The sequence below is a fragment of the Barbus barbus genome (assembly GCF_936440315.1).
Source record: "Barbus barbus genome assembly, chromosome: 35".
NCBI lineage: Eukaryota > Metazoa > Chordata > Actinopteri > Cypriniformes > Cyprinidae > Barbus > Barbus barbus.
Genome location: NC_136763.1, coordinates 18585154 through 18604311, shown reverse-complemented (window position 1 = coordinate 18604311; position 19158 = coordinate 18585154). Strand labels below are relative to the sequence as shown.

The 19158-nt window shown below is 38.1% G+C and overlaps 1 protein-coding gene across 1 annotated transcript in view; it reads left to right on the top strand.

The window, feature by feature from the left end:
* The window catches only part of LOC306855097 (ephrin-A2-like), a 141276-nt gene extending 123721 nt beyond the window's left edge, over positions 1-17555 (top strand). The window contains exons 3-4 of the mRNA XM_079393550.1: positions 6146-6211; positions 14606-17555. Coding sequence (XP_079249676.1) covers positions 6146-6211; positions 14606-14724 — 185 coding nt within the window. The 3' untranslated portion in view covers positions 14725-17555. The remainder of the gene's footprint in view (positions 1-6145; positions 6212-14605) is intronic.
* Positions 17556-19158: the final 1603 nt, after the last annotated feature.

Here is a 19158-nt window from a genome sequence, read left to right as displayed (position 1 = left end):
CAGTTGGAGTTGAAGACATTTATTATAGCTATTTGAATGTCTAGGAATTTAATCAGAGGAGTCGAAGCTGAAAGTCCAGTTCTAGTGAAGTCCCTTGGGACCAGAGTTTGGCAGTGATGAAAATGTCAATTTGTTGAATGGCATGTGCACTATTAGCAGTGCACTTTTCTGCTCTGAGTAAGATTGGTGCAAAACCAGTTTCCAAGGCCATCATGCGTAACTGTCCAAATTATGCTGATTGGTCAAATCATATTTAACAGAAGGATCCTGATGGAGGTAATTGCATCCACAGCTTCTGGGGTGCCAACCATTACCATTTTTCAGATAACAGCTAAAAGCCATTAACCTGGAGGGGGAGTTTTTGGCTCGGGATGGTGCCCGGACGACAGGCCTGACACCTTGTCCTCTGGAGGCGGCCCGCCCACCGCCTCAAGGTCAAACCTTCGCACGGCCGGACGAATCGAGTGGGGTTCTGCTTTATCCTGTTCTTTAGCTCTCACTTGCATGACAGGGGGGAATTTGCCGGGGTGCATCTGTCCCTGTTTCACTAATGGTCTTGTGAAAGGTGTCCTTTGGCCTGATAAAAAGGGCTCCCGCTGGGCACAGGCAAAAGAAAAAGGCTCAGGGCAGCACGCAGAATGCATTAATGAGGCAATTTCTCCTTTTTTTGTTTTTTCCCCCTCTTTTTTATTCTCACTAATGCTTTTTTTCTGTATATGTGTGTGTGTGTGTTTATTCCAAATTTCAGACGAGAGAAGGGACTTTGAGAGCAAAGTTTTCGTGTGATAAAAGAATGCAGCTTTTTATCCTAAACGAATGCAGCTCATTAAGTAGAACAGCATGATTTTTACCGCTTGCCATGCTTACTGTGTCCCGGCTTGCCTTAGAACTGGCCCTGTGCCCTCAGAGCTCGGCAGTTCAGAGGTTTAGGGCTCGGGGGTACTCAACCTATAGCTCCGCTCATGACTAGAAGCCTCCCATTGTGTGTCGGGACACCTGATCCTGAAAGCATAGTCACACAAATTGCTCCTTTGAAAGCTAAAAGCACATTTGTCCTAATAATCGCTGAAGAGTAATTTCTAATGGTTCGTGGCCATCTGTTGTATCTAACAGCCAAAGATTTAGAGGCCAGAAATACAGAGCAGGATTTAAGGTTAAGTATGAAAATCTGAGGGCTTTCTGTGAAAGGAGTATTACCTTTTACTAATCTAAAAAAGACGTTAACTTGTCAACACCTCATGGTCTTAAAGAGTTAGCTCACTTAAAAATAAAAATTTTACTCTAAACACAACTCAGGGTCATGAGCAAACATCTCTATTTTAAGTTTTGGCAAAATGGTGGTGAATACTTACAATTTGAGTCATACGAATGCATATAATTTTTAGAAGAAAAAAAAAAACGAAGCATGAAGGTCCAACCCCAAGCAAAAAATGTATATATTTAAAATACATTTACTTCATACTAAGTAAGGTTCAATATATCGCTCAAAACGTGCTGATATAAAAATGATAATTAAACTTTAATTGGAGTACTACTTGTACACAATGCACATTTCTTATTATTAAGCCTAAAATGTGTTTTAATGTCACTATTGATGATGATTGTATGATCTTTGAATAATATCTGTCTTTAAATTGAAGATATTTAAAGTGTATCTAAAGTATATTTGCAATAGTTTCACTTTAGCACAATCAAATATACTGCAATATATCTTTTGTTGGACTTAAGCACTAGGCCTACTTCCACATAATTAAAGTGCATTAAGTACAAAATTAATTGTTCCAATTTAGCACTTTAAGCACTTTGTTACTTCAGTAGAACAAGACATAAAACCAGAAAGTTATGGCAGAAGAATGTTCGTTCTGCTCTTTTGCATACAGTGAAGGTGAATGGAGAACGGACATTGTCAAGCTCCAAAAGAGACAACAAAAATCATCATAAAGGATAACTCTCATTCACATTCAAATATGGAACATCAAGAATCATCAAACCAGGTTTGAAATTGCCATCGGCTCTTAAATGTCTTGCAACCGATCACATCAATGTTTCAATCAAACTTGAATGTGCTGAAAGTGAAAATGAGATTTAATAGCTGTGGCAGACAGAAATGTTTGTCTTTTCCTTTGCACAAAGCTATCGTGTGGCTTTAGGACACTTTGAATATAGCGCACAAGTCCTATGTCCTAATTTTATGGTACTTTTGGTTATTTTTCAAGCTTGATAGTGTAGCTTCAGTTACACTTTCGTTGAATGGAAAAGAGCAGCTCACTTAAGAAGATGAAAAGAGTTTGGGTGAGTAAACGGGTAGATTTTCATTTTTGAGTAAACTATTCCTTTCATTTTAGTGTGATTCGTAAATGTGCTGCTCGTTTGACCCAAAGCAGGCACAGTGTGTCTCGAGTGGGTATCGCTTCAAATATCATGGCTGTCCAGGAAATTAAAGTGGTGGGCGTCACAGAAATGTCGCCAAACCAGCGGGGCGTCCCAGACCTTCCTTCCATCCTTGGGATGTTGTCATCCCAGTTGCGAGGGGAAAACGGAGACACAGAAGAGGGTCAATCAAAGAAAAAAGAAAGGAAAGAAAGAACCCAGGGTTCAAAGTTTGCTCTCGAGGCCGGGTGTTTCTTATGCCTGTCCTGAGCTGTTTTTAATGCAGTCCGCCCTGTCGCTTGGTGCGAGACCCGCTATTGTGCACCTTTTGTTCCAGACAGCGGCCTGGGCTAAGAAGTACTTAGTCTGGCTATTCATCAGACGAGGCCGGCTCCTCCTCCAGAGGAGTGTTTGGCTACTATCAATATTGTTGCTGTCATGGCCCCTGGGGTTATGAGGCAAAGGGCTCTGCCACGGGGTTACTGGGGGTGGGGGGGGGGGGGGGGGGGTGGGGGTTGGGGGTGACCGAGGCTTAGTTTGGTTATCCCACAACAATAGAGGATGTCCATCACCTTTGGGTCGACCCCGTCTCGACCCACCGGAGAGGGTGACTGAGTGAATGGCAACTGTGACATTCTCACAGGCCTGTGTGCTTGAATACAGCAAATGGGAATTTCAGAGACTCCCAAAACACACACACACAATGCACCAGATCTCTGATAGCACCTCTGTTCATACACACAGAAAGAAAAAAAAAACCTTATCTAAAAAATCTAAAATCTCTTTTGTTGACACTTTTTTTCATAAATACTTAATCATAGCATAAGTTTATTTTTGTGTGTTTTTTTTTTTTTTTTGTCTGTTTGATAATTTCTTTACAACTAAAATGGTGAAATGTGCCATTTTTTATCCCACAGAGTGAGCCAAAGTAAACTATGTGTTGGTTGGTTCCCCGGAAAAGTCTAAACACTGTGTCTCTGTGGCACTTTCAAAACATTTGTTTGAGAATTCCAACCAGCCCGACAGCAACAGTGATGAATGATGAACAGAATTTGATAAAAAATAAAATAAAAACAGCAGCATTGTGAAATATTATTACAGTTTGAAATAACTGAATCAAATCATAATATGCTGATTTGGTGCTCAATAAATATTTATTATTATCAAAGTTGCTGCTCAGTAATATTATTTGAAAGCCATGATTATATTTTTCAGGATTCTTTCATCATTAGAAAGCTCAGAAGAACAGCAGTCAAATTTTAAAATGTTCAAGCAGGCAAAAAAAAAAAAAAAACATTTTGTAACATCATAAATGTCTTTACTGTCATTTTTTATCAATTTAATGCATTTTGGCTCAACCAATTTCATGAGTTTGGGGTAGATCTAGTAGTTTTCTCAGACCAATAAAAGATGGGGTAAGAGTCTTTGAGAAACCTGTTTAAAAATAATAGTTTTTTCCTTTCCAGTTACACTAGTAGACTTAATACTTAAAAGCAAACCATAGTACTACTGTTTTATATGTGTAAAAGAAAGAATTACAATGCTACTTTTTGGTACTTTTTTGTTTAGTCTTTTTTGTTGTATAAAATGCAGTGGAAAGGAATTGTCTGAAGTGATTTCTGTTGTCCACTAAACTAAAATGTAAGCTTAGAGTTTTTTTTTAACAGCATGAACACCATGTGCCAATTTTACGTCCACACACTTAAGAACACCTGTTAGAGCAGAATTCACCCAAAAGAAGCTTTTGTGCAGAATACATCAGCTCTCCATTAGCTGAGCCGCTGAGTGATTTGTGGTAATTGCTAAAGGAATTTTTATGTATCTGAAGAGCAGACAGAAAACTGTTTCATGGCAAAAACCGTGATTTGATTTCCATTTGCGATCTTAAAAAATTAGCCAAAATTCCATTTGTGTGCTTTTGTACGAGATGAGGGGAAACGAGCGCCAGAATGAAGTTACACTTTCAATGGAGAACTGACTCAAAGTGCTTTCTCTCAGCCTCTCTGTAGTGTGTGCGTGTGTGAGGATGAGAGAGAGAACGAGTGAGTGACTCACATGGCAGAGTAATGGAAATTTGTTCATTGCTCTGCAGGCAGATGTTGTGTCTGGTTCAGAGAGTACAACAGCTCCTGGTTGCCATGGTGTTAGCAGATATGGCTTTACCAATGAGACTGAATCTCACGTGTGTTTACCATCAAAGCAACACATGGCCTTTATCTTGACTTTATCTATTTTGCAGTGCTATAAAGCACAACAGTACGGTTTCTGAAATAAAAAGTAAAAATCTAACAGGAGGGACTAACTGGGTCATGCTAACCTGAATAACCTATAAATACACTCAGGGGCATGTTTTTTTAGAGGGGGCATGAGTGAGGGGGGGATGGGGGTGGATGTGGATGCTCGTCATGACACACAGCAGCCATATATATGTATATATATATATATTATTTTTTCACGTAGGACCAGGTAGGTTTGGATAGCTTTTTTCCCTTAATAAATGAAATCATCATTTTAAAAACTGCATTTTGTATTTACTTGCATTATCTTTGAGTAACATTTAAATTTGTTTGATGATCTGAATCTTTTAAGTGTGACAAATATGCAAAAACATTAATAAAAAAAATAGGAAGGGGGCAAAAACCTTTTCACGGCACTGTATATAGCTATATAAGTATAACTGATATAGGCTTATGTTTTATTTATTTTTCCCTTTTTATTCAAAATATTCCCAAACGTGTTAACTATAACATGAAATATCTTGATTCTCAAATGTGTGTAAGATGCATTTTGCACCTTTATATATTATGTTAGTTGATCTATAATAGGCGATGGGCAATGTAGCCTGATAGTGTAGGCTAATCTATTAACTACGCATAAAATCCCATTTTTTTCTTTGGTACCAGATATGGGTGTCATGCCATAAAATATTTTTAATACGACTGACTTTGTATTTAATGTGAAATTAATAGAAACATTGTAATTTAATTATAACTCTTTCATTGTACAGAAAGCAAAGAACATTTACATTATCAAAGAACATTTTAAGCACTCTCAAAATCTCTCATTAAAATCACTGAAGCTGTTTACACTGTGAAATAAATATCCTACTTATATTGTATGAACATCTGCACTTTGTTGTTTCTGATGAGAGAATCAACAGGGAGCAGAATTCCTCCAGCGAACGTGCGCACATTTTCACAGTGACTCATCTGAACGCCTCTGACTGGTCATTGCATTCATAAGCTCAACAGAATTGTGTGTGATTGGTTACAATGTGCAGCTGTAAAAACGTGTCTGTCTCTGGTTCAGCGCCAGCTAAAGCACAAACGCAGGTTTGAATTTAGCAGCTGATGCTGTGCCACACTGCATGTTCTAATAATGCCAGTGTGATTGTATGAAATATAAAAAATATTATTTCGCTATTTTTTGTCTTTTGGAAGCTGCATTCAAAATCCACTTGGCACGTGTTCAGTTTAAATGGGCATGACGCCTCTGTAAACAACTAAAAGCACTAATACTATGCTCAGAGCTCCTTACTAAAGTTTTTTTTTTTTTTTTTTTTATCTCTATGGAGAAAATGAATGGGGAAAAAAATAATTCCACAATGAAAGTGGTCAGCGTTGTGCAGTTGGGTTAGTTGACCGCTCGGTGATTTAGGTCAGCCATTCAGATCTTATAATTTAAAGCCATTTCTAAATATATCATGCCAAATCACATAGATGTATCGCTCTTTAAGGAATATTAACAGTAATTGTCATTTTCTCTGTCTCCATAGCCTCCCCACACCCCAACCTCGGTGGGAAGCCGTGTTTGAAGCTGAAGGTGTATGTCAAGCCTACCAGTAAGTATATCCCAGTGTCTGCTCTCTGTCCATTTGTGTTATTTATGGTCATACTTGCAAATCAGTACCAGGAATCTCACATCCCAATCCTCGTGTCCAGATTGATTTAACCCAGCAGGTCAACCCTGGGAATTCTAGGGACACCTGTATTAACTCCAGTGATGGGTGAAATGCTTAGCTTTGTGTAATTTATCTTTAGGAACTTCGTTCCCATCGCTAGCTCTAGACCTCCACTGATGACTAAAACAGCTTGTTTTATGGGGCCGAAGACTTTATGGGGCTGATCATTCATGATACCAGAAACGGTGGAGCGATAGTGTTGCCCCTCTGGGGCACTCGCTTTAGGAAGCTATTCATCTCACATAGGCCAGATAACAATCAAAAACGTTAACCTGCAACTAATCAAGCTAAGCAAGTCCAGACGCAAAGAGACCTGCAGGGGTTCCCACACACGAGCCACTGACACCTGGATAGCCTGCAGCTAAACAGAGGCCTTGGTTTGTTTAACCCCTCATCACAGGTAGATGTGCCAGCCATGGGTAACACTGCTTAAATCTTTCTCTCTCATGACTGCAGCGTGTCAGACAAGTCCAGAAAATACGCTCACTAAAGCCGGGCTCACACTGTGCGATTTTTAATAGTCTTTTGCGTTTGTTGCTTGTCACACTGTACGAACATGATCCCCATGTCAGACTGTAGGATCTCAGTTGTCTTAATGTCAGACTGTACGACAGTCAAGACGCGACAAAAACAGACGTACTCAAGAAGACTTGTCCGGAGTTTTACGTCATCAAAACGTGACCCGCGTTCTCTCGCTATAATGGTAGCTAGCAAACAACAGCAACGTGTAGCGTTAGTTTTATTAATTACATGCCTTGATGTTAAAAAAAAACAAAAAACGAAAAAGACGACGTGTGTGGAGCAAGTCATGGCTGGGCAAAAGAGGACTTTATGGACTTCCAGTTCTACAGAGCGAACTTGAGGTAATTTTGTTATTCGAGTTTAAACATCCTGCCCCTTAATCAATAAACTTTAAGTAAACTTTACTTTGTACATATATTGTTTTTACAAATAACGAAGTTGAAGTTTGAAGTTGTCACGCTAATTGCGTCATCAAGTTCAGTGCTCCTATTGGTTCTTGGTTTGACGGTCGTCGTAGGAGATGTCACACTGCAGGAAAGTGTCTGAAATCTTCTGACACTGCCAGAATTTAATCGGAGGAAAAAATTGATCGCAACGGCCATTAATCGGCTGTCGGTGAACATGTCAAACCAGCGATCTGGACAACCGATTTTAGCCTAGGATTATAGGAATCTTTTAGGATTTTCAAAATTTGTCTCAGACGACCAAATCGTGGCCAAAATCGCACAGTGTGAGCCGGGCTTAAGCCGGGCTTTAATATACAGCCTTTGCATGTCCCTCTAGACCTGCTCAGCATCAAGAAGGACTTCAACCTGGAAAATGGTCAGAAGTAAAACATGGGTATGCGGAAAGAGGTGGCCGTGAAAAGGTGTAGAGTGAATTTTTGAACACCCTCGTGACATTTATCCTACACGTGTTTAAAAAAAGCTTTTGAGTGGAAATTTATATATTTTTTAAAAGGTTTAGCAGGGAAGTCTCCCCAGTACAGTTGAGAATTAAGAACCAGTTCTTATGCAATAGATACTGTATATTTTTGGGTCCATGGCTTGACATGTCCTCATATCATAAAGAAAAAATGGCTTCACATTATTTTGACCATCCCCAAGAGACATATGTGACTACTGACTCTGTCTACTGACTATAAGTAACTTTGCAACTACATGTCAACTAACTCTCGTGGGAGTGTGACTTAAGTTAGGATTACGGTTAGTAGAATGATTTACATGTAATGGCAAAGTTACTTGTTGTCAGTAGAATGTCTGTTCGGGACCGTCAAAATAAAGTGTTAGCAGATATTAAGCATACAGTCTAATGCTCTAATGACTGGTAGATGACACATAGTTACAAAGTTACTTATAGTCAGCAGAATGTCTCACTTAAAGGGATAGTTCACCCAAAAATTAAAATTTTGTCATCATTTACTCACCTTCATACAGAGCCCCTTAAGGGACATGGTGGTGGAAAAAATTCGGGGTGGGAGGAAAAAATATTTTTCAAATGTTTTGCATTCTCTCGCAACACTTTTGCATTCCCTTGAGAAACTTTGCGTTCCCTCACAAAACGTTTGCGTTCCCTTGCAGATATTTGCGTTCCCTCACAAAAAGTTTGTGTTCTCTTGCAAAGATAAACAAACTCTTCCTGTTTACTTTACAGCTTGCAGTAGTTCATACAGCTCGTATGTTCACAATGGAGCGGTTCATAGAATTTTATTTTGAACTTGGACTCAAATAAAGAAATACAGTCAGTGGTTAGTTCAAGGAACGGTTTTGGGACATTCTAAAACGCTTAATGTGGCTTAATGTATTAAAACAGTGACATTGGAGAACCAAATTCAGTAATAATAAATGCTGATAAAATTACTATAATATTACTATTAATGAAGCAGAATAGCCCAGAATATGAACGCAACGCCTTGCACGTTAAGTCCCCCCCCCCCCCCCCCCCCCCCCCCATTGAAAACGCTTAAGGAAGGCTAATGAATGAAGATGGTGATTTTAAAAAAATACCAAATCTGTTTACATTTATGCACAGCCCAGAATGGAACGCACAGAGCTCATAACTCTTAGCTCATTGCTTTTCTGTGCATAGCGTATATTTTTAATATAATATAAAACTTGGGCTTTTTATTACTGTTTTATTAAGCATGCTTTACTATGGGGGAGAAAACACTTATCGTGCAATTCAGCTCATATTTTGGGCTTGCATGTACACAGTACATATTTTTAATACATATAATATAGCATTTTTGGTCTTTTTATATCATCTTTATTAGGCCGTGTTAAGCGTTTTATGAACCACTGTAAGCTGTTCCATTCTGGGCTGATCTGCTGTTCTGTGCGTAATATAAACTGTAAACAGATTTGGTATTTTTATATCACTGTATTCGTTCATATAGCATACCATAAGCGTTTTCTATGGGGGCGAAAGCTTAACGTGCAGGGCGTTGCATTCATATTCTGGGCTATTCTGCTTTATTAATAGTAATATTATTAATAAGGTTATTAATATTAGCCTAATAATTTTATTAGTATTTATTATTATAGAATTTGGTCCCCCAATGTCACTATTTTAATACATGAAGCCACATTAAGCATTTTAGAATGTCCCAAAACCGTGCCTTGAACTAACCACTGACTGTATTTCTTTATACTTGAGTCCAAGTTCAAAATAAAAACTTTACGAACTGCTCCATTGTGAACATACAAGCCTTAAAGGGGTCATCAGATGTCCATTTTACACAAGTTGATATGATTCTTTAGGGTCTTAATGAAAAGTCTATAATATACTTTGGTTAAAATTTTTCAATGGCTGTGTAAAAAACACCTTCTTTACCCTGTCAAAATCAGCACTGTTTTCAGCACGCTGTTCTAGTCCATGTTGCTTTAAATCAGGGTTCCTCAATAGATGGAAAAATGTTTGGCCTGCGCTCATTTCAAATAATGTGTCATGAAAATTCAAACGCAGCATCAGAAAGTGACATTAACTTACATAATTTCTACACCGGACGCGAGCGGCACGACACGACACAACAAAATACAATAGATATTATAACCAGTGATGCTGTCTACACTGGATGCGGCGCAGCACTGTGCGACAAATCCCCGACAGTAAACTGCTGACTCCTTCTATTTATAACGTACATACATGATTTGCATTGCTTTGTCGCGTCCAGTGTGGATACTATGTGACAGCAAAAGCGTGTCAAGTGTGAAGTAAAGAAAAGTGGACACGGAAAATAGGTGATTCAAATGTGAATGGACTGAAAAATTTTGAATGAGTGAAACCATCTTTGTTATGGATGTTGGTTTGCAGTGAGTTCAGTTTTAACGTAGCCTAAGTTTGCTTTAATTTATTTTCAAGATCTGAGGTAAAATATCTATTGTTGCTTTCACTATAGCTATAAACCTCACGCAAAATATTATTCAAACTCACATTAGACACTTTTAACATTGAATAAAGCACATAATAATTACCTGAGATTATCACTGTCATATTTTGTACGTTGTTCCTGCGTGTCACTTATTGTCACGTGTCACTGTCGCAGGTGTTTAGGACAAAAACTACATGGAAAAGATGCTTTTTATCGCATCGCGTCACGTCTGGTTGGGACACACAGTGTTACAGTTTGATCCTCCAAAAAAATCTAAGTAAAAATATTAATGCTGACAGATCTCATAATTGAATCTGCAATTAGGGAAAGTGGAGAGAAAAGATCCAGTCTGGAGATGATTTGCAGTTGAATAGTTGATTTGCATGGCAGACACGGAGATCCAGATTTTTTATTTGTTCATTTGTTTTTAATATTCAACAGGCAAAGTTCTTCTGTATCTAAATGCAAAAATGTTCATAATTGTTTGAATAAAACAGACTACTGGGGGAAAATATCTGAATATTTATATTGGTACCATCTTGTGGCTATTTTAACAAAAACCAAAATAATATAATAATTGTAATAATAAGAATATATATATATATATATATATATATATATATATATATATATATATATATATATATATATCAGTGGCCTGTGGCTTGGTATCGTTGGCAGAATTCGGCCCTCGGTGAAAACTAATTGAGGAACCCTGCTTTAAATGCCAGTGAGCTCTGCTGACTCCGCCCTCTCTTCCGTGGAGTGACGAACAGACCATAGATATGTGTAGATTCCCTATTCGACCGCTCCAGATACGTTGACGCGTCAGCCATCTCGCATTCACCATAATAATCAATGAATATTCAAAGATATACAAGCGTATAACTTACTTTTGTAGACGCTTACAGTCAATGCGCTCAAAGATTCGCAGACCTTTCCAAAAATGACGGATGGCTTACGTATCGCAGCCCATAGAAACAGTTGATAATGAGGCATCTAGGTATATATATCTATGGCGCATACTAAACTTCAGCTGCGAAACTGGCTAACTAGCACATTATTAGGAAAGGTGATTTGCAAAGATTCATAAAAACCCTTATACTCACTTCTTCTGTAGATAAAGCTGGATCCTGAATGATTCGGGCAAACATAGATGCATTTATGTAGATCGGGGCATTCCCTTCAAAACGAAAGTAACGTTGATCCTCTATTGGTGCGTTCACACCAGATGCGAATTAAGTGTTAAGCGCGAGTGATTTACATATTAAGTCAATGCAAAGACGCGAAAAGACATCCTGCGGCGCGATTCGCGTGAATGAGGCGGTGCGAAAGATGCAATTCGCGTGAATGACGCGGCGCGAATTGAGCGTTTCGGGCGTTTGAGGCGCATAGCGCATGATTCCGAAACAACAATAGAGGACAAAATCGTCGTCCTGTATGTGGATACCCGGAGCGATTTATTCACACAAGTCGCGTCTTACAGTGACTGAGCCTTACAGTCACTGTAAGGCTCAGATGTCGGGAGTAAATGACGACTGCTATATTCATTATATCATCCAACAACTAAACACTTCAATCGCTTAATCGGAGACATCTTGTCTTCCCCTGCACCGGAGTTGACACAATGGTGGACTGATGACAGCTCACTCAGGGCAGGTCTACGATAAGACGGCCTTGTCAATCAACTATCGTGGGAGCGGTCTGTACACTGTAAAAAGTGATAAGTTGACTTTACTTAAAAAAAATTGAGGAAACCCCTTGCCTTAAAATGATCAAGTAAATGATAATAAAAAAAAAAAATAAGTTAAGTGAACCTGACAATTCACTTAACTTATTTTTTTTTAATTATTATTTACTTGATCATTTTAAGGCAACGGGTTTCCTCAATTTTTTTTAAGTCAACTTATCACTTTTTACAGTGTACAGAACTATAGGGCTCTCAGAGCAGCCTGATTTGAGGAAGGGGCTTTTAAAATAGGGATTTTAGAAAAACCACTGGGTGGATTTTTATCATTATAGGATGGATGTGTAAACACACATTTATGTTTAAACAACTTGTAAAGTCAATTTTGCATCTGATGACCCCGTTTTCTATGAGGGAGAAAAGGCTTAACGTGCAGGGCGTTGCGTTCATATTCTAAACATGTGTTCATATTCTGCTTTATTAATAGTAATATTATTAATAAGGTTATTAATATTACCCTAATAATTTTTATCAGTGTTTATTATTATCGAATTTGGTTCACCAATTTTTAAAACATTATGCCACATTGAGCTTTTTGGAATGTCCCAAAACCGTGCCTTGAACTAAGCACTGACTGTATTTCTTTATACTTGAGTCCAAGTAAAAAAAAAAAAAAAACTCTATGAACCGCTCCATTGTGAACATACAGAGCTGTATTAAAAACAGAGCAAGTTCTCTTTCATGCTTTTAAAAACATTAATAAATCTAATATACTTCTATAAATCAAGCACGTCTCATTTTGCAAAAGTCATGTTGCATGATTTTACTAATTTCCGCGTGAAATTGGGCTTTTATGGAGGAATGAAAGCACACCCCTGGAAAGGGGGCGGAATGGGTCGCAATAATCGTTTTGCGAGGGAGCAAAATGTTTTATTTGGTTAAACCAATTTGACTGATTTTGTTTTGACTGGGATTCTGTCATTTACTCTTCATCTACTCACCTTCATGTTGTTCTAAACCTGTATCATCGTCTGCTGAACATAAAAGAACTTTTGAAGAATTTTGGTAGCAAAAGCAAAGTTTTGCTGTTTGAGCAAATGGGAATGCAAAAAATATATTTGTGGTAGTCTCCCATTCACTGCTCTTTCAAGTTAACCCAACTATGACGACTTCCGCTGCTGAGAAACCTGGAAATGTGAAAAAGGTCCATTGACTTCTATTGTATTTTTTTCCATACTATGGAAGTCCATGGGCACCAGAAACTGTTTGATTAACCACATTTTTCAAAATGTCTTCTTTTGTGTTCAACAGAATAAAGAAACTCATCCAGGTTTGAAACAACATTAAGCTAAGAAAATGATTGCAGAATTTTCATTTTGCGTGAACTGTCCCTCTAAATCTAAACTTTTTTCAAAACCATATGAAACCAACATGAATGCAAAGAGTATATTTCTAAGAACTTATAATGCAAAATCTAAAAATGTGCCGTTTGAGGTTCCATCATGTTTATGAAATCAATAAGGTATTAGAATCATTAAATTTCTCACAATTCCCACCCCTATTTTTCAGAGTCATCATTTAGGGGTCGTGCAAGTTTGGAGGAGAAGCCTCAGCTCATATGACAGCCCATTAGCGTGATGTAATTGTTAGCAAACAGAAGTGTTCCAGAGAGCAGTTCAGACAATCACATGCAAATTGAAATAACGATTCACCTCTCACTCTATCATTAATCTGTTTACAAGAGCACTTGTGACTCCATCCAGCTTCTCAGAGATAATGTACACTGCCTTTCACAGCGATTAGATCTCATGAGAGTGGTAGTCAAAAACTGACTGAAGTTTAGTTGATTGTTCAAATTCCAATTCACGGTACTCAATACACTTTTGTCCACCGTCGGGCTTCAGAGGTGTAGAAAGTTGTTGCAAAGGCCTGAATATTGTTTCACTGGGGTGTGGGCTTTGGGGTGTTTTCATTAAATATTTATATGTGAATATTCAGGATAGAGAGTAACGAAAAGAACAACAGATGCCTGTCAGTGAAAAGCTTTATCATCCGCCATGACCCCTCCATGTCTTTGTTTATTTTCCTGCTCTCTGACGGGGTGGAATCCTAGTCTTGTTGTGGACACAAGGGTTAATCTAAACCCCAGACCCCATTTTAATGTCTGTAGGGATCAAGGAAGGGAATTGTTGGACCTGAGACAAAAGCTCAATGAAAGGCAGGCTGGGAAAAAGTACAAGGATGGGCCAGGGGCTAGAGGAGGCGGCAATGAGGGAGTAAAGAATGCAGAGCCTTTACACTGAAGCTCTCTCCCATTTTTCATATAGACAAGATGAAGATGTCCAAATCTGAGTGAAAGTAGAATGTTAAAGTTGTGATGAAGCAGGGGTTCTTGTTACAGATCTCTTACTAATAATAAAATATTAAAAAGATGTAATTTGTAAAGAACCATAATTATAATGTGTGTTAAATTAGAAAGATGCAACATAGAAGGTATATAATGTTAAAAAATATTAAATATGTTTTAAATCTAGACTATAAAACTATGTTGCCTATATGCATATATGTACACACACTTTTTAAAATGCATACAGTACTTTTCAAAAGTACTATGTATTTTTACTGATCATAAATCATATATATGTATATTAATGTACAATCGTTTCTTTTTTTTTTCTTTTTCTTTCTTTGTCAGATGACTCTCTGTACGAGTCTCCAGAGCCGTTCCTGACAGATGACTCCAGCGGTGGTTGGGCATTAACGCCCAGTCTGTGGCTCATGCTTCCGCTGCTTCTGCTCTTGTGTCCCTCATAGCATTATCACCCTCTGAGCATGACCACACCCACCCAAGCTGCTTCGCCCCGCTCTACCCCGCCCCTTCATGCATCACAATGACACGCCATGCCCATTCAGTTCTGGAGTCCAGCCAACAGACGTTGATATGGATTTTTACCCAGCCTGCAACCCTGCAGGACAGCCGCTAACCAGCCCTCATTTGCAGTGACAATTATGCCCCACCCAAATTCCCAAATTTGGACATTCCTGCATCGGCGCTCTTGCTCGACTGACAAAAGACATGTGAATTGGCCAGCTTTTTTGAGAGCGCTCTGCTTTTCTGCCAACATCCCACCATCATCCGCGTGTCAGGAGACAGATTCAACCTACTGCCATCTGAATCGCTCTGTTTGTCTGTGTTAACCACCTACCTGAGCCTTCACTGTCATCTGAGCTCAATTTTCACGTTTCTGAGAGCGCGTGCTAGTGTTGATGCTTGTGTTTGCGTGTGTGTTTGTGCTCGTTGGTGCTGCGTATGCCGATGTTCGCATATGAACAAATGTACAGAGCAGTCACAGTCCCTTACAAAATTACTAGAAAAACTTGCTCCATTACTCATTGAGAGAAGAAGACAATTCTATCTGTGAATCTGCCAAAGACACTACTTAAACTTTTTTAATTAGGGGAGTGGGGAAAATACTGGCTTTGGAAGGAGATTACATGCAACCATGGAACGTCTTTTAGAGTCATGGGAGGGGAGTGACAGAAAACAGTGAAGATTTTTTCTATTATTATCTTTTTTTGTCATACAAAAAAGAAACAAAAACAAGAATGTTGCATAGATTAAAAAAAAAAACATTGCTAAAAATGGCCTTTTTTCACTGGTGCTTAATCTGAAATGAGCTTGTCTGACTTGAACTGCAAAAAGATCATTTTCTTAGTTATTATATTTTACTTGTTTTCTAGTAAAGATATTTAAACCTTTGCAAAACAAGATACGTTTAATTGGAAAAAAACTGTGTAAGATTTATTATTTCAAATAATAGTCTAACATTGAGTGACGTTTTATTTACCCTATTGGAAAATTATGGAGCCCCTGAAGTGACCTTTGTTAAAAAAAATAAAATAAAAAATAAAAGACAAGAAAGGTTTTCTCTGAAAATTTCCCAGTTAGAAAATGAATAAAACATTTCCTTGTTTTGTCACACAATAGAACAACAGTTTCTCTCATTCACATGTCAAGAGAACAGAAAATGTTCATGTTTTGTGCAGAAGTTTTCCATGTTCAAAAGTGTTTACAAGAATTTTTGAACATACAAAAATCTTTCTTAAAACACTTTAATCTGCGTATAGATGTTGCCCATGCAAAAGTTTCTTGTGCACATTGCAAACAAAAAAAAAATCTTCTGGTCCGTTGTGAATTAGTTTCATTGTGTGTTTGAAAAAATTTTTTGTATGCATGCATCACTGAAATAAATAGTGTAGGATTTACTTTGAAACAAATTTCACTCAGAAAGTGTTAGAAGTCACAAAGTTACAAAGAAACTACAAGCAGATTTTGAAGTAGAAAGAATGAAATGGTTTTTTTTTTCATGTATTTTTTTTTACAAATTTGAAACATTATTTTTTACAACGTAGACGCTTTTTGTTGCACTTTAGGGGCTCCATAGCAAATAATAAACTTTTTTGTTTGCTTGTTTGTTTAAGCGTAAATCTTACAAAATGTTGTGAAAAAATATATTTATTTGTCAAAAACTAATAATAATAATTCAAGAAATATAAATTAAAAAACTAAAATTGTGTAAGATTTATTATTTCAAATAATAATCTTACTCTGAGGGACATTGTATTTACCCTTTTGGAAAATGATGGTCTTAATATCTGACGCAAATGTACACAAGACAAAAATACAGATTAAGAGAATGTATTTCTGCAGTGTATACAGTGCCAAGTGGAAGAGGGGATGTCTGTGTCGAGGAAGTGTTTGTTGTCAGGTCAGCTTTCTAATTTTGGTCCCAGCCTGTGTCGCTCTCTGTATCTGCCTCTCTCTCTCTGTTTCTCTCTCTCTCTCTCTCTTGCTGTCATTTTTGAATGTGGTCTGTTCTATGTGCTACCCCGTCACGCATAGATCTCCCACACTTGCACTTGCTCCCTTTATCCGTGCTGAGGAGGACCGCTGAATGAGAGGCCTCAGGACCCTGAGCGCCCGGTCACTTTGGCGTAAAGACTGACGGACCGAGGCCTTGCACTGCAACTAGAAACGCTACATGAGACTCCATATGAGGCATTCAAAATTTACATAGCACTTCTGCTTTTGAGACAATTTCATGGAGAAAAAAAAAGAACAGAAAGGAGAAACTATGAAGATGTGGGAATATTTGTGCGTTGGAATTGTTTTGTGACTGTAAAAATATATGTCATGAAGATTTCAAGGCAAGTCGGCTTGGATCGTCTAAGAGAACGAGCAACGTTTTTTAAATGTTTGTTGGAACTTTTATATTTTACTTATTCCCATGTTATTTTTAACTTGTCAAAAGAGCAGCAGAAATTATTCATATGTGATATGAAATTATAATGTAGACCCTTGAATTATTAGAGCAACGATGGTACAAGTGCTGCGGTTACATGAGTCTAGATGAGTCAGATGTTGCTGTTGTTGTTGTTGTTGTTTCTTGCTTGTATCACGATGCATTCTGGTACATGTAGTCCTGAAATGTTTTTGGTTTTTTTCTTTCTCCAAGTGTTACTATGAGATTATTTTTTATTTGTTAATCATGTGGATAAAACATATTTTGAGTTCATATAAAATGTTCAAATGCTCTGGCAAAGGACAACTACAAGAAAAAAATGAAAATAAAGCTTTTTGTTTAAATTTACAGTCTTTTTTTAACAATCAGGAAGTGTGAGTTTGTAGGCTTTAATTCTGTGTGGAATGAAATTCTTGATTTTTTTTTTTTTTTCATCCAGCAAGGATGCATTAAAATGATCAAAAGTGACAGTAAAGAAAATGTTCCATTTCAAAATAAAGGCTGTTCTGCTGAACTTTTTATTCATCAATGAATCTTTAAAAAAAAAAATCACCATTTCCACAAATAAATCAGCATATTAGAATGATTTCTGAAGTGACAATGAAGACTGGAGTAACTTACACTCTTACAGACTGGTGTAAAAAGACTGAAAATTTAGCTTTGCATCACAGGAATAAATTACATTTTTTAAATATTACTAATATATATTATTAATATAGAAAATGGTTTATTTTAAATTGTAGTATTTCACAATATTACTGTTTTTACTGTATTTTTGATCAAATAAATGCAGTCTTGGTGAGCAAAAGAAACTCCTTTAAAAATTTAAAATGCCATGTTCCAAAGCATGATACACTTAATTTTTTATTACTTTTCAGAACTGAACAATATATAAGTTTAAGATAAGTGCCTTGTATGATGTTGTTGCAGTACATTCTGGGAATAATATATGCAGTACTGACATAGAATATGGCTAAATCAAGGCAGTTATCAACCTTTTGGAACAGTTTTCATGTCGAGTGCAACTATAATGCCTTGAATTGCTCCCTCTACAGGCAGCTCTCTAGGTTTGGAAAACTTTGAGGTATCTCATAACCTCCAAGACTAATCTGTTTCAGCATCTGATCAACAGTTCTCTGAGGCTGATTTGTGACTGCGTATTTTGAGTTTGAGCTCCATCAAGTTGATTCTTTATCATCTATTTTATATCTTAAAAACTATTTTTTCACTATCATTTTCGTTTCTATAACGTGTGAATATATCCCTTATAGCATTCTAAAACAAAACCAATCAGAGCGCCTTGTTATCACTAGTTTTATTTTGATTTCTCGAGTCTGCTATTAGCTTTTAGCCCGTTATTATCGGCAGCGTGGCTGCCGCTAATCTCGCTTACATTGCTAATACTCTATTCACACACATTACCATTGTTTCACTGTTACTTGCTGGTGGAGAAGCAGGCCCAGCTGAGAGAGCGGAGAGATCTCTGAGAGAGCGGAGAGATGAGAGCTGAGAGAGCGGAGAGATTTCCGCGCTGGAGGCTGATGCTCACAATCCGGGGTAAGTATACAGCACGCTGCTAACACTCCCACCATCTCTACTCTGTGTGTTTCTCTGCACAGACCCTGTGCACCCAGGACGCGATCTTCCCAGATGTTCTTCGCTCTGGTGCCGGGACGCCATGGACCCTGGGTGCACCAGCAGCGGAAGATGCGAGCCAGGCCCCGGGCGACGACCTCTCCCCCTCTGCCGCCTCCGGTCTTCAAGATCTCCACCCGGAACCGCTTCGCTCCCCTCCGCGAGACGGAATGCGACGCTGTGATCGTCGGAGACTCCATCATCCGGCACGTCCGTGCTACGTTAGCTGAAGGTAAAGTGCACACTCACTGTTTCCCCGGTGCTCGTGTTCTCGATGTTTCTACGCAGATACCCGCGATCCTGATGGGCG